At 39.0% G+C, this 24698-nt stretch overlaps 1 protein-coding gene across 3 annotated transcripts in view; it reads right to left on the reverse strand.

Moving 5' to 3' along the window:
• Window positions 1-24698, reverse strand: part of LOC150105342 (calmodulin-binding transcription activator 1-like) — a 1067501-nt gene that overhangs the window by 103009 nt on the left and 939794 nt on the right. For all 3 annotated transcript variants that reach the window (XM_090394729.1, XM_090394728.1, XM_090394730.1), the window contains one exon: window positions 10555-10736. In XM_090394729.1, the coding sequence (XP_090250855.1) occupies window positions 10555-10736 (182 nt within the window). The remainder of the gene's footprint in view (window positions 1-10554; window positions 10737-24698) is intronic.

Genomic DNA, 24698 nt, shown 5'->3' on the forward strand with positions numbered 1-24698 from the left:
TTTTCATTTATGATGGAGCCAACTCCTGCAGCCCTTGTAGCATTATCTGAAGCTCCCAGGAAAATCTGGTTCTATATTGTTCCATTGTTCCATTTTGCTGTTAATTCAGAGCTTCTTTGGATTTCACAAATAGCATGGACATCAAACTTTACATTTTGCAGTTTTTGAAACAGGAAATCAATATGGGAGTCAGAAGACAGAGTTCGAGTGTTGAAAGAAATAAATAGGGTTGAATTTCCAGATGGTGGTCTACCTTCCTCTGCGAGATTCTTAGCGCTTCCTGCTCTAGCAGATTTCTCACCACCACCACTTTGGTGGGATTGCAAAGAGCCATGCAGGAGTGGGGACCTTTTTCTTCTTCTACTTGCTGGCATCTTGACAGTGTTATACAACACTTCTCCTAACCATGGTTCTCAAGTGTGCCTTTGGTCCATGGCTCCTTATTCGTCATTTGGAGCTGCCCACTTGGGCTTCCCTCATCTGCCACCCGAGGGATGTGCTTGGTAGGGATGAGGTTCTCCCCAAGCACAATACCTAATTTTATCCATTTCAAGGGATACAGACACACTTTTAATTCAGACAGCTGTATAAAACAAACTAGTTGATAGAATGCCTTGCACCCCCCCACCCCCCCCCCCCCCCACCCCCCCCCCCCCCCACCCCCCCCCCCCCCCACCCCCCCCCCCCCCCACCCCCCCCCCCCCCCACCCCCCCCCCCCCCCACCCCCCCCCCCCCCCACCCCCCCCCCCCCCCACCCCCCCCCCCCCCCACCCCCCCCCCCCCCCACCCCCCCCCCCCCCCACCCCCCCCCCCCCCCACCCCCCCCCCCCCCCACCCCCCCCCCCCCCCACCCCCCCCCCCCCCCACCCCCCCCCCCCCCCACCCCCCCCCCCCCCCACCCCCCCCCCCCCCCACCCCCCCCCCCCCCCACCCCCCCCCCCCCCCACCCCCCCCCCCCCCCACCCCCCCCCCCCCCCACCCCCCCCCCCCCCCACCCCCCCCCCCCCCCACCCCCCCCCCCCCCCACCCCCCCCCCCCCCCACCCCCCCCCCCCCCCACCCCCCCCCCCCCCCACCCCCCCCCCCCCCCACCCCCCCCCCCCCCCACCCCCCCCCCCCAATACTTGCTTTGTTGATTTTCAGAAAGCATTTGACAGTATCGACCAGAAAGTGACATTAGCAGTGCTAGAATCCTATGGAGTTGATAGAAAACTAACAGCTGTATTAAAAGATGTATATAAGAATGGAGTTGCAGCAGTTAGAATAGGTGATGATTTGGGGAAATGGTTTAGAACAAGCAGAGGTACTAGACAGAGGGCCCCCATATCACCAAGCATTTTCATTGCACATTTAGAAAGAGCAATAGATAAAATGAAGGAAGATGCAAAAGGAATATCAGTATATGGGATGAGAATTAATATTTTGAGATTTGCAGATGACATTGTTATTATTGAAGCAGATGAAAGAGAACTACAAAAAACATCGAGACTGTTAAATGAGGAAGGGAAGAGATTTGGACTTGTTATGAACTTGGAAAAAACAAAGACAATGATATTTGGTGAGAAGAACATGAAACAAAAGATATGAATGGATGGAACTGATATAGAAAATGTAGAACAATTCACATATTTGGGAAGTAAAATGACATATGATTTGGAGTGTAAAAAGGAAATAAAGATCAGAATTGCAAAGGGAAGAACAAATCCGAAGGCCATGAGTAACATCTGGAAAAGCAAAGTGCTGGAAACATGCATCTTCAACAGTGTACTGTATGGATCTGAAACATGGGTAATAAATAAGGAATCAAGAAAGAGAATTTTGGCATTTGCAAAACCTTTTTACAGAAGGATTCTAAGAATAGGATGGGTATAGAAAATCACAAATGAAGAGCTCTATCAGAAGATACAACCAACAGAGAATCTAATGTAGAAGATTATACAACAGAAGCTGCAATTATTTGGACAAATCTGCAGAATGAGTTTGGATCTGAAGTTACGTGATCATACAATTTCCAACAAAATTGCCAAATGCTGCTCCTTTTAACACACACACACACACACACACACACACACACACACACACACACACACACACACACACACACACACACACACACACACCTTGGAAAGAAAGTGGACACCCCATGTTCTTGGTGCAATGTCTCCTATAAGAGTGCATAATCCCAACTATGAAATTTGGAGGTGGCGGTGTGATGGTTTGGTTCTGGTTTATCCTCTGATCTTTGTTTGTGGTGCTACGAACATTGAACTCCGAGAGGAGGTATCTGAATATTCTGGACAATGCTTCCTACTTTGTGGTGTTTCTTCAGGACTAACCATTATCTCTTTCAGCAAGACAATGCACTGTGTCATTAGGCTGCTGCTGTGCATGGTTTGTGAACATGAACATCACCACACTTGACTGGCCTCCACAGACCCTTGATCTCACCCCTATTGAACATCTGTGGAACGAACGGGAGCATCAGGCGAGGTCAATGGATGTCCATTCCATGACAGTCCAGGACCTTATTACATGCCTATATGAAGAATGGTTCAAAATTCCCATTAAATGCTATCATATGTTTGCAGAAAGTATGCTATCATATGTTTGCAGAAAGTATGCTCCATAGGACTGCTGAAGTGATCGCAGCAAAAGGAGGTCATACATCTTATTAAGGTGGGTGCCATGACTGTTTTTGTTCCTCACACTATGGTGTCTGTTGACTTCTTTCCAAGCAGTGTCTGCCTAGAAAAGGATTCCTTCTCATGACTTCCAGATATCATGAAGTATAATTCTTGGTCTCTGTTTAATGAGCAAATTACCTTAGAAGACTCCTTTGAACATTCTCATGAAAGTAAGTATTCTCATCTAAGTAAGAAGAAGATGCTGGCCAATCTACAGTGTGATGTTTTGCGAGAATTGAGCACGAGTCTCCTTCTTTCTTCTCTCTTATTTTTGATGTCGCCTACCTGTTCTTTTTTTATGGATTTCGGAAAACTTCTTCCAGTTTGACTCATGCATGCCTTCCAGCAGGAACAAGGAATCTTGTATATCCCAGGGTGTTTATAGAATGGAATGCAGGTGTTTATTTTGTAAGGTGTTAACTGGTTTGAAGGCTGTTATACCAATGAATTTTAATAATTAGTAATATAATTATATAATAATTATACATATATATATATTTTTTTAATAGATTTAATGACTTAAAACCAAGATAACTTATAGATTTTAATGAGAATAATACAACTAGTTTTGGCCTTATAACGGTATTCATAAAGGAAAAGAATAGTAATAAACATTGAAGTATCTAAAAAACTGGAAATTACAGGTAAAAATTGCCACACATAATTGATACATAAAAAACGTATTTTTTCAAGTTGTTCTAACAGGCGTGCAAGTGTGCGTGCAGGCTCACATGAACGCCAATATTGAATAACTGCAGCATGGCTATCTGGAATGTTATAACTCAAATTGTTGTTTAAGTGGACATGTCGCCTACCTGTAGTGCCTGTAGAGAAATTCAGCAGGATTTCTCTTGATTCTACAATTTTTCTCTCAAACTCATCATCAGAGCATATGATCACACACACACACACACACACACACATATATATATATATATATATATATTAACAACATGATTGTACATATAATTTCAACCAGTTAATTTGGAGTGGTTTCCAATACTAGCTGAAAATTGCCTAGAGTCCTGAAGTATAATAGACTAACTATTAAGTAGGCTGAATATGTTTAAACGTGTGGACAGACTTATGTGTTCGTAGAACATGTTGTTTATTATTTTAACGGTATAATAGAACACAGAAACTAAGTAAATAATTAATTTATTAACTTGATGCTGATATTTCGCTGGTATTATAACCAGCATCTTCAGAGCACAAAAACACTGTTTGTCACAACGCGAGACTAAAACAACATGGTGTACTTAAACAAAATTGTAGCAGCAACACAAAGACTAGAGTCCTGATTTTGGTGCCCCCTATCTGAAAAAAAAAAAAAAAAAAAAAAAACGCTATCATATATTACTAGTCCTAGAAAAGTGCAGTTTTTTCTTAATATGACTGTCTCCCAGATCTTCAGCAAGTTAATACAGCCATATTTGTTGAGATTTGGAGTGTGTTTTAGGGCTTCTGTCACCTCTAAGAACAATCTCTCTGATTTATATGGGTTTCTGTGTAGTACTTTTGTGTTTTTCCAGTTGATCCTGTGTGCAGGGGTATCCAGAGCATGGTCTGCTAGGCCCGACTTCCCATAATGATAATTCCGGACGTATCGTTTATGTTCGCTGATGCAGATATTCACAGTTCTTCCTGTTTGACCGTAGTAGGCTTGATTGCATGAGCAGGGTACTTGGTAGACTCCTGGATGTGATAAAGGAGGAATGCTGTCCTTGGGTGAGCGGATGAGGGTGGCTAATTTGCTACATGGTCTGAATGTAGTGCGTAGTTTATGTTTATTGAGAATTCTTGAGATCTTTTCGGATGTGCCTTTAATGTAAGGGATGGTGACTGTTTTGTTGTAGTTCTCTGTGGTGGATGGTGAGAGGGGTTTCTTAGGAGTGTTTAGTATTTTGTTTATTTTTTGTGGATTGTAGCCGTTGGCCAAGAAGGTGTGGCGTAAGTGAGTCAGTTCAGCAGTAAGAGCCTTGTCATTTGAACAGATTGCTCTCGCTCTATGGGCTAGTGTTTTTAATATGCCATATTGTTGAGAAGGATGATGGTGTGATTGTTTGTGTAAGTATCTGCCTGTATGTGTGGGTTTTCTGAAAACTGAAAATGATAAGGAACCATCTGGGAGACGTGTGATGAGTGTATCCAGGAAGGGCAGACAGTTGTTGGCTTCCAGTTCCATAGTAAAGTGGATTTTTGGATGTTGGCTATTTAAATGTGCTAAGAATGTTTCAATGTCTCCATCACCACCATCAATGTCTCCATCACCACAGTCACCATCCCTTACATTAAAGGCACATCCGAAAAGATCTCAAGAATTCTCAATAAACATAAACTACGCACTACATTCAGACCATGTAGCAAATTAGCCACCCTCATCCGCTCACCCAAGGACAGCATTCCTCCTTTATCACATCCAGGAGTCTACCAAGTACCCTGCTCATGCAATCAAGCCTACTACGGTCAAACAGGAAGAACTGTGAATATCCGCATCAGCGAACATAAACGATACGTCCGGAATTATCATTATGGGAAGTCGGGCCTAGCAGACCATGCTCTGGATACCCCTGCACACAGGATCAACTGGAAAAACACAAAAGTACTACACAGAAACCCATATAAATCAGAGAGATTGTAAACATTCCAAATCTCAACAAATATGGCTGTATTAACTTGCTGAAGATCTGGGAGACAGTCATATTAAGAAAAAACTAGCACTTTTCTAGGACTAGTAATATATGATAGCGTTTTTTTTTTTTTTTTTTTTTTTTTTAAGATAGAGGGCGCCAAAATCAGGACTCTAGTTTTTGTGTTGCTGTTACAATTTTGTTTAAGTACACCATGTTGTTTTAGTCTCGCGTAATGTGACAAACAGTGTTTTTGTGCTCTGAAGATGCTGGTTATAATACCAGCGAAATATCAGCATCAAGTTAATAAATTAATTATTTACTTAGTGTCTGTGTTCTATTATACCATTAAAATAATAAACAACAGGCTGAATATGTGCCAGCCAGATTCTTGGAATTTTCATGCCACCATTATTGTTGATATTTGGGTGATTTATCAGAATTTCACAGGCTTCCTTAAATTTTCTTTCATACCAGGTTTTTGTATGGTGTAAAGAGCGGGTACTTTTCCAGTTAATTTGGTGTAAGGTGTTGAGAGCATGGTCTGAGAGGCCTGCTTCACCAAAATTGTTATATTTAACAAAATTGTCTTATGTATTCTTTCTTATGTATAGGGATTGTACGTCCAGTTTCACCAATATACGGTAAGTTACAGGTGCAGTGGATGCAATAAACTCCAGGATGTGCCAATGGGAGGAGAGGATCCTTAGAGGAGTTGAATATGTTTTTGAGTTTTGTAGGTGGTTTAAAGGTGGCATTGAGAATATAATAGTGTAGGATTCTGTTGATTTTTTCTGATAACCCTTTAATATATCGGATGGCTATGGTTTTACTGTAATCTAGATTCTTTTTTGAATGGTATTTTTGTTATAGCCATTATTTATAAATATGTCATTGATGATTTTTAGTTCTTTTTAAGAGCTTGCTGGTTAGAGCAAATTGTTATAGCTCTGTTTTTAAGGGTGTTAATGACTCCATATTTTTGTGATGGGTGGTGGTATGAATTAGCATGTATGTATTGACCAGTGTGTGTCGGTTTGTGGTAGACCGTGAAGGATAGACTGTCTGAAGGAAGACGTGACCAGTGTATCCAGGAATGGGAGTAAGTTCTGATTTTTAATTTTGATAGTAAATTGTATGCGTTCATGTTGTTTGTTCAGGTGGCTAAGGATTGTGTTTAATGTTTGTCGCCCATGTGGCCAGATAACGAACACATCGTCAACATATCTAAGCCATACTGTTGGTTTCAGAGTGAAGGAATCAAGAGCACTTTGCTCAAAAGCTTCCATATAGAAGTTTGCAATTGGGGGGGGGGGGGGAGATAGTGGTATGCCCATGGCCGTACCTTCTTTTTGTATGTAAAATTTATTTTGCCACATGAAGTAACCGGAACATAGTACGTGGACAAAGAGGGCCGTAATGTCGGGTGGAAATTTGTTCCATAGGAGAAGAGAATTGTGTCATTGATTGGGACATTTCTGTGAAAAGGGCAGAAACGTCAAAACTGACTAATAAATCATCTTTGTCGAGTGTTATGTTTTTAATTTTGTTTATAAAGTGTTGTGTGTTCTTTATATAAGAGGGGGAATGACCTACCAACTCCTTGAGTGTTGACACTAATTTCTTGGCTAGGTGGTAATTAGGGCTATCTATTCCTTCCACAATTGGTCTGAGTGGCACGTTTTGTTTGTGTACTTTCGGGACACCATATATTCTGGGAGAGCGGGCAGGGTATAAGTTTTTTAACCGTGTCCGATGGCCAAGAAGTGATGGACTTAAGTAATTTCTCAGTTTTTTTTCTTTATTCTGTTCTTTGGGTTGTTGTTTACCAGCTTATAGCTGCTGTTGTCGGAGACTAATTGATTCATCTGATGGATGGATGTTGACCTGTCCAGGACGACAGTGGCATTGCCTTTATCCGATTTTGTTATAATTATGTCTTGATTAGCTTTCAATGAATTGATTGCTGCTAGTTCCGTTTTTGTAAGATTGATATGCACGGTTTTCTTATTATTCAGGACATTGCTGGTTTCTAATCGTATTTTATTGGCTATATTACTGGGTAGGTACCTAATGCCTCTTTCTATGTGGTATATAAAATCCAATTTATTCACAGTTTTAGGTGCTATTGCGAAATTAAGGCTTTTTTTAAGTAGCATTAGTTGGCCGTTATTTAGGGTCTGGCTTGATAAGTTGATCACGTGACTCCTGCTTGCCAGTAGTTGGTTGCTCCTTGTCTCACTGTTGGAGCTGTTTACTGGAGAGGAGATCTCCTGATTGGTTGAGTACCTGCTCTTTACACCATACAAAAACCTGGTATGAAAGAAAATTTAAGGAAGCCTGTGAAATTCTGATAAATCACCCAAATATCAACAATAATGGTGGCATGAAAATTCCAAGAATCTGCATGGCACATATTCAGCCTACTTAACAGTTAGTATCTATCATACTTCAGGACTCTAGGCAACCTTCAGCTAGTATTGGAAACCACTCCAAACCAACTGGTTGAAATTATATGTACAATCATGTTGTTAATATATATATATAGACTTGTTGCTCCTCAACCTAATGTAATATTACAACGAATAGATAATATTAATAATAGGATTCTAGCATTGATGTAGTAAGGTTTATTTTTTTTTTCACCAGAGGTCAGGCCAATAATTGTTGTAACAGTTGGTCAGTAACTTTAACAAACCATGTAGATTGTGGTGTAACTTGTATATAGTGTATATGCTCCAGAAGATGACCTTGATATAAAGGTCGAAACGTCAAGTGTTGATTTCGGTTTATAAGTTTTACTCAAAGATGGTAGTTGTCTCCATAATTTTCCAAAATGTATACTTAATTTTTGTTAAGGATGATAGAAAGAGCTTGCATGCAAATATCGGTTTCTTTTCTCTAAACCTCTAATGTTAATCCTTCGACACTGTTTTTTGTTGACAAGGAGATCTTGGAATGGTAATTTACTGTCTTTTATACATTTTTAAAATGAATTTGATTTTTGGATGGCGATTATTCAGAATTTATACAAAACCTTCAAGGTCTTTTTGTGTATGTTTCCATGTAATAAACACATCATCATCAACATCATCATTCACCAGACGTGGATTTAGTATTGCCTGTGCTATGGCTTCTTCAAATCTTTTGCATATATAAGTTAGCAATGGGTAGCAACAGATGTGCATTCACTGCCAGACTATTGCTAACGTATATGTGCAAAATTGCAAAAAGAAGTTGCAGCAATGATGCCTGTTGGAGGGAGATAAAGACAACAAATGAATACAAAAGACTAAGGCAAAAAAATTTTTTGAGACCAATAAAATAAAATAAAAACAAGGGATTCCAGGTGTTAAGCATTCTTGGACACGAGATGTCAGATTTGATGAATATTCATATATTGTCCTTGTGATAGACATGTAGTTGATGTACACATGCATGCATGGTAAATATAAGCAGACATTTGATGTTCAAAATTTTTCAGTAATAATATTCAATAATAATATATATTTTCAAACTGTAAAAAAAAAAAAAAAAAAAAAAAATTACTCATTGTTTTCATATTTGCAAATTGATGTGCGATTTCAAATTTTCTGAATACAGTGTTCTAACTAGCTTATGACAAGCATATATCATAATATTCATGTAAAATATTGCATCTAAAATGCAATAATACATATTATTACCCAAGACCTCATGGAGTCAAAGACTCATCTGAGAGGTCCTTTTATCACACACACAGCTCATCATACCGTGCTTTGAACACATTCAAACTACCTGCAGACACCACATTCTCAGGCAAGGCATTCCAATCATTCACAACTCTGCACGAAAAAACTTGCCTCTCACTCCCTTACTCACACTCTCTTTATACATTTTCCAGGGATGACCTCTGGTTCTCCCCCGATCTCCCACTATTTTCTGTAGAACTTCTCCAGCATTGATCCTATAACAACCCCTACCAACTTGTAGGTCTCTATCACATCTTCCCTCTTCCTCCTGTCCACCAGACTCTGCAAATTGCATCTCCTCATTCTTTCCTCATACTCGACATTCCAGAGGTCAGAAACTACCTTAGTCAGTCGCCTTTGGATCTTTTCCAACATCTCTTCATTCTTCTGAAAACCAGGTGACCAAATCTGGGCACAATAGTCCATGTGTGGCCTAATCAAAGCCTTATACAACGGACCAAGAATCTCCCTACTTCTACACGTCAGTTCCTCCACATCATTCCCAGGTGCCTTTGTGTTGTCTTCACAATTTTGGCTATGTGTCCCCTAAATTTCAGATCCTTATCCTCTATCACCCCCAGATCTCTTATTTCTTCCACCTCCAACAATGGATCCTCACCAAGCATAAATTCTGCATCCCATCTTTGTTTTCCAAATTTTAAAATCTTACATTTTGCAACATTGAACTCACATCCCCATTTCCGTGCCCAATCACTCAATTTATTCAAGTCTTCTTGCAAGGCCACAACATCTTCACTACTCTTTATGGTTCATCCCAACTTTGCATCATCTGCAAACAACTGAATATCTCCATCCAAATCTTCACCTATATCATTAACATACAAACTAAACAGTAATGGCCCTAAAACAGATGTGCATATATCTAAATCAGATGTATATATATAAATGTGTGTGTGTGTGTATATATTTTTTTATTTTTTTTTTAAAGAAAAGAGTAGATATTTCACACGTTTTCAACGTGAATACATATTCATGAAAATTTTGTGGAATTTACTGCCTTATTTCTTCCACCTCCAACAATGGATCCTCACCAAGCATAAATTCTGCATCCCATCTTTGTTTTCCAAATTTTAAAATCTTACATTTTGCAACATTGAACTCACATCCCCATTTCCGTGCCCAATCACTCAATTTATTCAAGTCTTCCTACAAGGTCACAACATCCTCACTACTCTTCATGGTTCATCCCAACTTTGCATCATCTGCAAACAACTGAATATCTCCATCCAAATCTTCACCTATATCATTAACATACAAACTAAACAGTAATGGCCCTAAAACAGATGTGCATATATCTAAATCAGATGTATATATATAAATATGTGTGTGTGTGTGTGTATATTTTTTTATTTATTTTTTAAAGAAAAGAGTAGATATTTCACACGTTTTCAACGTGAATACATATTCATGAAAATTTTGTGGAATTTACTGCCTTGCTGTATTTAGATTACACACAATTAAAAAAAAAAAATGTCCTGAAAGGGTTACCTGAGAGAGTTAACTTTGAGAAATCATTTTCCATAATTTTTCCTGAAGCTTGAAAAAATTCACAAAAATCGGCAGTAGTTGGGGGTGGAGAAGGTGAATCCAATGTGAAGCTTCCTGGACTTTGAAGGCAAGATGACGATGCTGGGCTGAGAGATGACGCTGGTGTAGAAGTTTCACAATATCTATAATGATTGAAGATAAAATGTCATTGATTTAATACCAAATGATATGCATTCAAATAAAAAAAATAGCTTAAAGATTGTTAACAGAGTTCAAGAAAGTAAAGTTTTTTAATACAGAGAGTAAGCAGCTATTGTATGCAAGAAGTTCAAGAACAGTTTTCTTTAACAGGAGTTGGAAAAAGTGAGGCTGATTACATTGTTCTACCTCCAGTAGAGACCAGCAATCAGTCAGCAATTTATTTCTACACCATGTTTATGAAATCAGGAGGACAGAATATTGTTAGTCAGTCATACTCACCTTATTAAATGATATTCGAAATCTATAGCAAGCAATTCAGTAACAGTTCTCTACAAAAGTTAGTTATAAACAATACTGAAAAATCACAAAAATACGAATACTATTTTAATATTCTGTGGATTTTTTTATGTACATACCTTTATTGTAGGATGAGTGTATTAACAATGAAACTAGGAATGCATATCCAGAAATCTAAAATTATCTTATTATGTATAACTAGGATTTTGAAGTCCACCCATGAAAACTATTAGTCGCCCCATGGTAAAAATATTAATGTACTACAGGCTATGAGGAGTTACATGATCTGGACATCTAAATAAAGTTTCAAAACCATAAATGGACTTTTATGCCTGTTCAGGCCTCCAATAAGCATGCGATTGCCATATGATTCCTTAGTAATGAAATTTATCTCCCACTTAAAGACATAAACAAAAACATCCATGTCTGTGGTTGGATTCAAACCCATAGCCTGTTGATTGGAAAGTGGATGTATGAACCATTTGGCCAACCAGGTCACAATGACATGTCACATTCCCTATATATTATATATATATATATAATATTAGTTTTTCTTAATATCTTTCAGCTAGTGTTTAAAATATATTACCAATACTCATATTCTCTAAAACTTAATACTTATATTCTTGTGTGCAATAGTGCAAGTTCTGTGATATTTTTCTGAGATGTACGACTGAAAACCTGAGTTTTTATGAGGAAAAAATCCATACTTGCTGGTGCCAAAAATCAATTTGCTCCCATTGGGATCAATATGGAAGCAATCTCAAATATGGAAGCAATCCATATTTGAATTGCTGATTGTTTGATTTTATCCAGAAGAGGGAAATCCAACTAATTAATGACTCACTTCAATACCTCTCTCACAGACGTTCAGTTCTGTCTTGTGCCTCTTCTGCAGATACTTTCATGGAGAGTGCTCTCCATGAAATTGGCCATTATTATTTTTCCACTCTCCCCCAAAATCATTAAAACAAGAGCCACTGCTAACCAACATCCTTTTACAGTCCATCTTGAAACTCACCAAAACAACTTCACTACCTCCTCTTTCATTCCATCAACTTCTGTCCTTTGGAAGTCTCCTCCCATTCTGCCTTCCCCCATAGATTATAACCCAGTTAAAGCAAAATTGTGAACAGATTCCTTCTTTCTTCTATCCCTCTTGCCTGCACACAGCATTAATGTGCTATATGTCTTGTTGTCTTTCGTTTGTGGATCAGATATATATATAAAAAAGAGGGGGGGGGGGGGCTAGAAAGAAGTTTCTCTGGTTAATGACTAAAATCAAACCATGAATGATTTTTCACTTTGCATAAGAAATATAGCGAAATGACTACACAGATACCCTAAGCTAATATACAGCTGACTTCTTAAAGACAATGTATGAAGTACTTAAACTGTTCTCTAACATACTAATTTTCATCTTCTTTTTATGTATTAGCATGAATAATTTATTTTGTTTCATTCTGGTATTATGAATAAGAAAGTTATTCATAATATCTTGCCATTTTAATACTGAAATGACAAAAATATTTTTCAGTATTTTTAACCAAAAAAGAGTGCATACTTTTGTTTTACTGAATTTTTATGAATAAAATTATGAATAAAAAAACTATTTCTCTCAAACACCAATTGTTTATCATCTCACATTCTCTTTATTTATTAGGCCAAATGGCCTACTATGACAAAGACACTTTTTTATCCTTATTCTAATTTCACTTGAATAAGGTGATTAGCCTATCTACATCCAGTGCATCTGTAATTTGCATGTGTTCTGTGTTTCTATTAGCAGAGCCAGTTGTGATGTATGGGGGCAATTCTTTAGTTGGGAAAAATCTCGTCATCTACAGGATGAGATCAGCTATCTTCCCTACAGGTATGAAGTCTGACCAGGACAAAGCAGTGGATCATCCTCGTGCACATCCCTGGCTTGTATAAGATTTTTTTGTGCCTGAAGCATAGCCTACTTTTGACAGACTTGTGAGTCTTTTAGCTCTGCCTTGAATAACATAAAAATTACAATTCATGATCAATATAAGGCAGGAATAAGGCCATTCTGCAGGTACTCCTTCATTAAGGATTAAACAAAAGAAGACAGCTGTGCCGCATACAAAGAAGTCACTATAGCTCAGAGAAACTATTTTAGAATTAGCATCAGCTATGAAGCACTTCCCATAACCTCAAAAAGTATGGTTGCATTAATTTGCTTAAGAGCTGGGAGACCACATTTAACTTGATCTCTCTCTCTGAGTTAACTTTTTTTTTTTTTTTACTGTGGACCCTAGAGTCACCTTGATAGGCCATTAGTCTTTTCAGTTACAATCTGAATTGTTTCTGCAACAACTAAATTGAGATCTGTGACTTACAAGTGTAATTAGTGCTTTCCCCTAGATAGGCTAGTTTGAAATCCATGAAATATTTGTAAATCAATAAAGTAATTTTTTCTGGTGTAATTTATATTATTATTTCTCAGACATCTCCATGGAGTCAAAGACTCACTGCGGGAGACTTGCTCTTAACCACTGTTTATACAATACCTATCATATCTCTCCTTGATTTCATTCACTGATGAAGCATTCATAACCACCCTGGAAAATCCATTCCTTCCGTTTGCCACTCTCTGAGCAAAAAATATGAGTCCAAAGACCCTTGTTAACTTAACCACACTCTTTCACAATTCCACAGGTGACCCTTTGTTCTTCCTTATCTTGACATTTTCTAAAAAAATTTTTCGGTGTCATCCTATAAAATTCCTTTAATAACTTATATGCTTCTATCATGTCCTTTCTTATTTTTCTATCAACTAGTTTTTGAAGCCCACAGACATTCAGTCTATTTTCTTAAGGAGCATTCCATAGACCTGCCACAATCTTGGTCATGTGCCTCTAAACCTTCTCCACCATTTCTTCATCCACTAGATCTGCATGTAGCAGTCCAAATGGAACCTTATTAAAGCCGTATAAAGGGGAATTATAACTTCCTTATCCCTGTTTGTCCATATGTTCTGCACATCAAATTACTGTTCTGCAACAGTAATTTGATGTGCTGTTATGTCATCTTAACTTCAACTCTCTGTTATCCCCCCCCCCCATTCAAATCAGTGACTTCATCGATTTCCTCTAGTTCAGTTTCATCAATATAGTACACAGCTGGTATTCTCATAATCCCAGACAGCATGACATTACACTTGGCCAGACTAAACTAGCAGCCATTTATCTCTGTCCATACCACCAACCTATTTAACCTCATCCTGCAGGATTCTACATCATAATAATTGAATATTGCTCTTCTTAGCTTGTGTCATCAAAAAAAAAAAAAAGAGTATTTTCCCTTAAATCATCAATGTACAAATTAATAAAGAACCACCAAACTACTCAGTCCTGCTGTACTCACTAGTTACCTGCTTTCTTCCATACACTACTCTTTTGATATTCTGTCCATCAGCCACCCTCTTATCCAAATTACCAACTTAATATCCATCCCCCGCTTCAATTTATTCAACAGGATTCCATGAGGAATTCTATCAAATGCCTTTGCAAAGTGTTCAGCAGTATCACTGAGTATGGTACGCCCACAGATTCGAGACCCTTCGACACTTCTGTGAATGTCACAAAATGGAGAATCCATTCTGATAATAGGGTAATCAATCTGCCTTCTGGGATGAGTTGTTTATTATTACACATTGGAAAATTAACTTCTCTTTTATGATTATTGTAGTTTTTAAAGTGGTAACTATTTTGCTTGTATAACAGTTGGAAAATTTTATCTATAAAGCAAGTAATTTCGCATGTTGACGACCAATTCGTACGTCCTTCATTTCTTTCTCCTCTTTGACATGAATCGACTATTCTTGGCACCAAGCAAAGCAAAGCTCTATAAAGTGTGGACATACTATAGTCATTTCCTTTATCCACTTCAGTTGTCACTTTATTATAATAAAAAAAAGTAAGCAAATTACTAAATTAGGGGTGCTTAAGGGTCAAGAGGATAACTGGGAGGAGACCCCTGCATGGCTTTTGGGGGATGCAGAGAAATCGACAATGGTTTCTGACCTTATGTCCAATCCTCACCTTAGTTCATTAGTTCAGTATCCATATCGATACCCTATCGGGTATCTACCTAGATACTGAACTAATGAGGATGGGCTGGTAATTTGGAATTTAGCTGATCAAATATTATTCTTATCGGCTTAAACTACAATGTAAAATTATAGTACAGCTTGACAGAATTTAATGCCAGCTGGGGTGTCACTCAGTTAAACAAGGCCCTGACAGTTTTCATCAGGGAACCATGGCCAACAGCAAAAAGTCTGCTACAGGAACAAACTCCAACTCAACATCAGCAGAGATCAAGATTGTCACCATCAACATAAGAAACGTTCATAAATTTAGTTTAATCCTTTATCCAAGTGTGAGCAAACAAAGTTTGCACCTGAAATATCTTCAATAATAAATTTAGTTTAATCCTTTATCCAAGTGTGTGCAAACAAAGTTTGTGCCTGAAAGTATCTTCAGGATTGGGGTAAAGCAGGTACAACACCGGGCTACTCCAGGCAAAGGTGGAGCAAGCTACCAACACTCCTACCTCAGTATCTCCCATAATGCAAAACACATCTCCTTGTAGATAAGTATAATGTTATGCATTAAAGGAATGGCCACTACCCAGACTAGTTTCAACCTTTATTGAGGTCTCCTCAGTGGGAGCAAGGCCCAAGTGGAGATACCAAGGCAGAAGCAATAGCAAGGTCATCTCCTCCTATAGGAGCTGCCAACCGGTGTGCCACCTTTTTATTAAATTACTCTGGATTTAGAGAAAGATGTTGAAAGTTTATTTTTCACTTGGTCAGACTATAATAAATTTAGTTTAATCCTTTATCCAAGAGTGTGCAAACAAAGTTTGTGCCTGAAAGTATCTTCAGGATTGGGGTAAAGCGGGTACAACACCGGGCTACTAGTGGCAAAGGTGGAGCAAGCTACCAACATTCCTATCTCAGTATTTCCCATAATGCAAAACGCATCTCCTTGCAGATATGTATAATATGTATAATTGTACCACTTTACCTCACTCCTGAAGATACTTTCAGGCGCAAACTTGTTTGCACACACTTGGATAAAGGATTAAACTAAATTTATTATAATCTGACCAAGTGAGAAATAAACTTTCAACATCTTTCTCTAAATCCAGAGTAATTTAATAAAAAGGTGGCACACCATTTGGCAGCTCCTATAGGAGGAGATGACCTTGCTAATGCTTCTGCCTTGGTATCTCCACTTGGGCCTGGCTCCCACTGAGGAGACCACAATAAAGGTCAAAACTAGTCTGGGTAGTGGCCCTTCCTTTAATGCATAACATTAGACATATCTGCAAGGAGATGTGTTTTGCATTATGGGAGATACTGAGATAGGAGTGTTGGTAGCTTGCTCCACCTTTGCCAGGAGTCGCCCGGTGTTGTACGACTTGACTCCAGTCCAGGCGCAAACTTTGTTTGCACACACTTCGATAAAGGATTAAACTAAATTTATTATAGTCTGACCAAGTGAAAAATAAACTTTCAACATGAAATATCTTCAGGACTGGGGTAAGTAGTACAACACCGGGCAACTCATATCTTATATTAATCTTATATTAATAAAAAAGGTGGCACACCTTTTGGCAATTCTTATAGGTAAAGATGACCTCACCATTGCTTCTGCCTGGTATCTCCAATTCTGGCCTGGCTCCCACTGAAGAGACCTCAATAAAGTTCGAAACTAATCTGGGTAGTGGCCCTTCCCTTAATGCATAACATTATACATATCCGCAAGGAGATGTGTTTTGCATTATGGGAGATACTGAGATAGGAGTAATGTTAGCTTGGTCCACCTTTGCTATGACTTGCCTGGTGTTGTACTACCTTACCCCAGTCCTGAAGGTATTTTCAGGCGCACACTTTATTTGCTCACACTTGGATAAAGGATTGAACTAAATTTATTATAGTCTAACCAAATGAAAAATGAACTTTCAACATAAGAAACTTTCATTTAAAAGGGTGCTGTTTTTCATCATGATAATGCATTGCCTCATTGTGCAAGAATCACCTGTACTAAGATTTAAGGAACTTGGCTGGGAAAAGCTTCCACCGTATTCTCCATATTCCTCCAGATCTTGAATTTTCATATTACCACTTATTTCGAAGTGTGCAACATTTCATTAATGAAAATCAATATGATACAGTGAAGGCAATGAAATTGAGACTATGCAACTTCTTTGCCTCCAAACCTCCTGAATTCTACAGAAATGGCATTATGAAGAGCATTATTGATTCAAGTGGGTAATATTATATATATACTTGATTAAATTAGCAAAATCTTTTATATCCTTTGAAAACTTAATGCTAAAAACAACATTACTTTTGGGATGACCTGATAATAAGGAAGATGTGGAGTATTTTTTGAGGCATTAAAGAAGGCAGCTGACTCAATGTAAAAGGAAAATTTGGTCATTGTTGGAGATCTAAACAGCAGCGTAGGAAATGATTACCAGACATATAAGAATATTTTTGGAAAATTTGGAGAAAAGAGCAAAGCTAATAATAATGTTAATAACCTTGTAGATTTCTGCTGAGGACATGGACTGGTTATTACTATGTTCCAACACACAATGTGCACAAATTCACATGGAGAGAAGATGCAAGGATTAAGAAAAGTCTCATTGACTACGTTGATGTTTTTCCACTGGTTTAGGACAAGAGTAAACAGAGGATTTGAAATAGGGAGTGATAACCATCTAGTGTTGAGCAGGAATAAAATTGAACTTCATATTCATATTCAACTTCATAAAATTGAATTCACATTACCAGGTCTATAACAACATCCCACCAAGTATTTGATTTTATTCACCTCTATCTCACACCATGCTGCTTCAAACCACTGGCCCCATTTCCCTCTTGCATCTCTACCTTGTATGGACATAACTCTTTCTCTATCATCAATAGCACTTCCCCTCCCTTTTTACCCCTTCTATCCTCACGAAACACATCATACCTTTCCATCTCTATTCCTGTCAGGATGTCATCCTCATCTAACCATGTCTCACTTATTCCGACAATCTCTGGGTGCACAGACGCAATTAGTGCAACCATTTCATCCACCTTGTTTCTTATACTTCTAGCATTGGTATACAAACACAACAACTCATTTCTGGATCTACAGCTAGTTCCACTGATACCACTCACTCGATGTGATCTCTCCATGCTGGACTGGGGCCATTTCCCTTTCTGCTTCTTCATTTTAGAACCCTTTGCAATTCCATCTGTTTCCTTTTGATCCCTGATCATCCCATTACTTTCCTGCCTACACATGCTCTCACCTCCTCTTGGAGCATCCACCTTTCTCACGTTGTGTATCCCTGTCCACCCTGAGCCTCCCCGTTTCCCTGCTCCTCTTGCACACCCATTCTCTCATTTTCTATACTCATACCACTCACTTCCCCATTCATTTCCACTCCTTCAATCTCTCCTGTCTTACTCTCCTGCTCTTCCACATCACTCCCCTCTCGATCTGATTCATTCTCTCTATTCACTTCTCCACTTTCCAGCAGCAGTCTCTCCAAGCGACTCACACCATAACCACTCAAATGCAGTCCATCGCTCCCATACAGCTCACTTCGTCCCTCAAATGCAGTCCATTGCTCCCATACAGCTCACTTCGTCCCTCAAACTCATTCCACACATTAACAAACTGTACTCCCATCTTCTCACACATTTCAGCCAGAATATCATTCATAATCCTTGCTCTCCGCCTCATTTCACCACAATCATACCTAGGCAACACACTGACCACCCTTCCTGTCACACTATTCTCCTTTATCTTTCCAAGCAGTCTCCTGACATTCATTTTGACATGCTCTTTGTTCTCTCTCAAATCATTTGTACCAATTAATACAATTAACTCTTTTGCTCGTTCCCGCCTCATATTCAATGCCTCAATCACTCTACTCATTTTACCGCCTGGAAAACATACCTTGTGCATTTTATCCTCTAGCACACCTTTAATAATGGAATCGCCATACAACGCCACTCGCTCATCTTTTGTTAACTCTTTCATGCCATCATGATTTATTTTAATAGTTTTGACCTGAATTCTCTTAATTTCATTCCGCATCCATTTCATTTCTTGCTTCATCCAATCCAGTTCACCTTCCGAACCTCGTGACATTCACTCTATCATTAAATCTTTCTAACTTTCTAACTCTCGATCCCCTCTTCTCACTTTCCCTCTCATTCATCCTTCTTTGTTTCCGTACTTTTGGTCCAACATACGTCCAACTTTCACTATCATTCTTCTCACTTTCACTCTCACATATCTTTCTTTGTTTCCGTACTTTCGGACTAACATGCGTCCAACTTTCGCTATCATTCTTCTCACTTTTACTGTCATTCATCTTTCTTTGGTTCAGTACTTTCGTTCCAACATGCGTCCAACTTTTGCCATCAGTCATTCTTTTTTCGCTATCAGGAGGACACTGATGTGTAGAAGTAGTGAGATTCTTGTTCCATTGTATAAGTCTTTGATTAGGCCACACATGGACTATTGTGCCCAGATTTGGTCACCTGGTTTTCAGAAGGATGAAGAGATGTTGGAAAGGATCCAAAGGTGACTGACTAAGGTAGTTTCTGACCTCTGGAATGTCGAGTATGAGGAAAGATTGAGAAGATGTATTTGCAGAGTCTAGTGGAGAGAAGGAAGAGGGGAGATATGATAGAGACCTACAAGTTGGTAAGAGGTTGTTATAGGATCAATGGTGGAGAAGTTCTACAGAGAATAGTGGGAGATCAGGGGAGAACCAGAGGTCATCCCTGGAAACTGTATAAAGAGGGTGTGAGTAGGTGAGTGAGAGGCAGGTTTTTTTCGTGCAGAGTTGTGAATGATTGGAATGCCTTGTCTGAGAGTGTGGTGTCTGCAAGGAGTTTGAATATGTTTAAGACCCGGTATGATGAGATTTGTGTGAGATAAAAGGACCTCCTAGAACAGTCTTTGACTCCATGAGGTCTTGCTTAATAATAATAATAATAATATTGAAAAGAACGGTGTGTAAGAAAGTTTTGAAACAAATCAAAGTTGACAGCTATCAGATGTAAACCGTAGACTCAATTACACAGGCATTGTTCAAGAAAAACTGAAAGAGTTTGAGAACAAGAACCAAACTTTCGAGATTCATTGGCAAACCCTAAAGAAAACTTTGATTGATTTAGCAAGAGAAGCATGTATTGAGATAATCTGCAAATAGAAAAATCAGAACTCCATGGTGGACTCAGGAAGTTAAATAGGCAGCCAAGGCAAAGAAGAAAGCATATCAAAAGTTACTGGCAAGTAAGTCACCTTGTGCTCTTTGGGAATACAGAGAAAAATGTAAGAAAGCAAAGCATTCTGAACAATAAGCTAAACAAAAGTCATGGGAAGACTTTGGTAAAAACACAGAAAATAAATATCAGGAAGGTGATAAAATATTCTCTTGAAAAAGCTCAGAAATGGAGGAAAGAGGAATTAGAGATGATAAGGGGGGGGGGCATGATAACTGAAGATAAAGATATTCCTGATGGCTGTACAAATAACAAATCAAGCATACCACAACTGGATCACATCACAAACTCCATCTTCCTTTAGTGCTTATATTCAAGCCCTAAATAGCTGCAAGAAAACTATCTATTCCAAAACAGAGCTTTAAAGAACAAAGGAAGCAGGAAACTGGTAGCCTGTTGAAATGGCAGCCAAGCCTTTTGATATTTTGCCAAAGCAATTGGTCGCAAGTTTTGCCAAACACTGTTCCCACCAGTATCGTACCCTGATGGCTCTGTTGCATCATTACCCACAGAAAATGCCAATCCCCTGGCTTTCCACTTTGCCTCCAATGCATGCATAACAACAATGGTAAATCTCCTCCCCCAACTATTCTAGATACCCAATATAGAATGCCATCTATATCCTTTTGCCATGAGAGATCAGAAAATATTGTCCAAATTAGACACAAAAAAAGTCTCCTGGCCCTGATGGCATTCCTCCAATTGTCCTGAAGGTTAATGCACCAGAACTGACTCCTGTCCTATGTTACCTATATATACTCTCCTACTCCACTGGTATCTATACCACACTCTTGGAAATTGGCCTATATTCAACCCATTCCCAAAAATGGCAACAAATCACTGTTGTCAAACTACCACCCTATCTCATTCACCTCAGTCCTATCTAAAGTAATGGAGAGAACCATCAATTCCCAGCTCCTATACTACCTCAAAGGCACCCACCTAATAAACAACCACTGGTATGAATTCCATTGCTGCTGATGAACAGGTGGTCTACTCTCATATATCACCCGTCTTTGGATAAATGCCATGGAGAAGTTTGGTGAATTTCAAGTGGTTGAACTTGATATCTCCAAAGCTTTTGACCGGGTCTGGCACAAAGGCTTATTAAGCAAACTCCCATCATTTAGTCTCTCAGGACGTCAGCAGTCAGATTGCCAGCTTTCTGTCTGGATGCACACTATATGTAATGGCTTCTTATCATCTCACCATTCAACTAATGCTGGGGTTCCACAAGGTTCTGTTCTCTAACCAATCCTCTTCTTTCTATATATCCAAACCAATACACAGTTTGCAGATGACAGCACATTGCACTCCTCCCTTTTATTTGATAAACCTTACTTAACACAACTCACCTCAACCTACAGAACATCAACCACTACTGCCCTCAATTATGATCTCCAAGCCATACTCCAATTGGGTTCAGATAACCTTGTCAATTTCAATGCTAGTAAAACCCAGTTCTGTCTTAGTTCTCACAAAAAAAAAAAAAAAAAAGAACCATTTTCTTCCAGTATTATTTTTGACAACAGTCAAATTTCCAGACAAGATGAAATTTCTATTCTTGAAATCACCCTGCCATCAAACCTCTCCTGGCACAAACACATCACAACCATTGCATCCTCAGCTCCTGAAAAACTAGGATTTCTCTTCTTCTCAAGACATTACTTCAACTCTGTTAGACAGTTAGTTAAACAGCTGTTAACCTTATACAAATCACAAATATGCCTAGCTATTGAATGCTGCTCTCAATTTGGAGTGGGGCCCCTAAGGGCTCCCTCAAAATGTTTGATTCAATACAGAGGAGAGCAGTTAAATAGTATCAACAATTCCCCCATTTTACTCAGTTAAGCCCATTGGAATATGTGGAAAAGCTCTAAAGACTTGCGGAACAGGTCACAATGCTCCTTCTGAATTGAATAGAGAAGTCAGGCCCCACCTTGCACTGACCATCATATGATGCTTCTTCTTCATGATGCGAAATATGGTTGTTATAGAAAGCCCCAAGCTTGCTGCGATTTGCTTGGGCTGCAGTTAAATAGTATCAACAGGTCCCCCATTTTACTCAGTACTAAGCCCATTGGAATACATGGAAAAGCTCTAAAGACTTGCGGAACAGGTCACAATGCCCCTTCTGAATTGAATAGAGAAGTCAGGCCCCACCTTGCACTGACCATCATATGATGCTTCTTCTTCATGATGCAAAATATGGTTGTTATAGAAAGCCCAAGCTTGCTGCGATTTGCTTGGGCTTCAGCCATCTGTCATTGAGCAATTACTCTTCAAGAAGAAAGACATTTTCCTCAGTCATCACTTCAACAGGCTGACACATAAGGATAATCTTTGATGCTCTCTCTTCCCAGACAAAACTGTTTAGCCCATTCCTTCATGGTGGAATGTGAAGGAGAAGTTTCCCCATTAACACTATGCAATCAGCGTTTGATAGAACTTGGAGAAAGCCCACTTTGGTGAAAAACTTTATCAAGCTCCGTACTCAATTTTTAATATTACAGCCACTTAGCATGCCACTTGTTAGTTAAACGAGTGCCCAACATCCCCTCACAGTACAACAGTTGCAGTGCACATTCTCATGATACATGGGCTGAAATGCTATCTAATCTCATCGCCATGTTTGCATTAAGGTTCAGCAATATTGTAAGCACATCTAATACAGCTATCTTTTTACTTCCATTAGTCAATTCCACACCTGGCACTGGAATATCTCTGTCTGGATTGTGTTCACCTGCAAAATCACTCAGTAACTCAACTATTTTTGTTTGCTTCTGCCACCTTCCATCACCACCAACACTTGTTAAACTCATTCTTCCTTTTACTTGCCACATAGCAAAGTACTCATTTTGATTTCTTTTGGCCTCATCAGCTAACTTCTTCTCATTATCATCATTATAATTATTTATATTGGTACCCTATACTACCTCAAAGGCACCCACCTAATAAACAACCACTGGTATGAATTCCATTGCTGCTGATGAACAGGTGGTCTACTCTCATATATCACCCGTCTTTGGATAAATGCCATGGAGAAGTTTGGTGAATTTCAAGTGGTTGAACTTGATATCTCCAAAGCTTTTGACCGGGTCTGGCACAAAGGCTTATTAAGCAAACTCCCATCATTTAGTCTCTCAGGACGTCAGCAGTCAGATTGCCAGCTTTCTGTCTGGATGCACACTATATGTAATGGCTTCTTATCATCTCACCATTCAACTAATGCTGGGGTTCCACAAGGTTCTGTTCTCTAACCAATCCTCTTCTTTCTATATATCCAAACCAATACACAGTTTGCAGATGACAGCACATTGCACTCCTCCCTTTTATTTGATAAACCTTACTTAACACAACTCACCTCAACCTACAGAACATCAACCACTACTGCCCTCAATTATGATCTCCAAGCCATACTCCAATTGGGTTCAGATAACCTTGTCAATTTCAATGCTAGTAAAACCCAGTTCTGTCTTAGTTCTCACAAAAAAAAAAAAAAAAAAAGAACCATTTTCTTCCAGTATTATTTTTGACAACAGTCAAATTTCCAGACAAGATGAAATTTCTATTCTTGAAATCACCCTGCCATCAAACCTCTCCTGGCACAAACACATCACAACCATTGCATCCTCAGCTCCTGAAAAACTAGGATTTCTCTTCTTCTCAAGACATTACTTCAACTCTGTTAGACAGTTAGTTAAACAGCTGTTAACCTTATACAAATCACAAATATGCCTAGCTATTGAATGCTGCTCTCAATTTGGAGTGGGGCCCCTAAGGGCTCCCTCAAAATGTTTGATTCAATACAGAGGAGAGCAGTTAAATAGTATCAACAATTCCCCCATTTTACTCAGTTAAGCCCATTGGAATATGTGGAAAAGCTCTAAAGACTTGCGGAACAGGTCACAATGCTCCTTCTGAATTGAATAGAGAAGTCAGGCCCCACCTTGCACTGACCATCATATGATGCTTCTTCTTCATGATGCGAAATATGGTTGTTATAGAAAGCCCCAAGCTTGCTGCGATTTGCTTGGGCTGCAGTTAAATAGTATCAACAGGTCCCCCATTTTACTCAGTACTAAGCCCATTGGAATACATGGAAAAGCTCTAAAGACTTGCGGAACAGGTCACAATGCCCCTTCTGAATTGAATAGAGAAGTCAGGCCCCACCTTGCACTGACCATCATATGATGCTTCTTCTTCATGATGCAAAATATGGTTGTTATAGAAAGCCCAAGCTTGCTGCGATTTGCTTGGGCTTCAGCCATCTGTCATTGAGCAATTACTCTTCAAGAAGAAAGACATT

Source organism: Typopeltis vanoorti, chromosome 6, assembly GCF_054136105.1.
Source record: "Typopeltis vanoorti isolate ZY-2024b chromosome 6, IOZ_Tvanoo_1.0, whole genome shotgun sequence".
Taxonomy (NCBI): domain Eukaryota; kingdom Metazoa; phylum Arthropoda; class Arachnida; order Uropygi; family Thelyphonidae; genus Typopeltis; species Typopeltis vanoorti.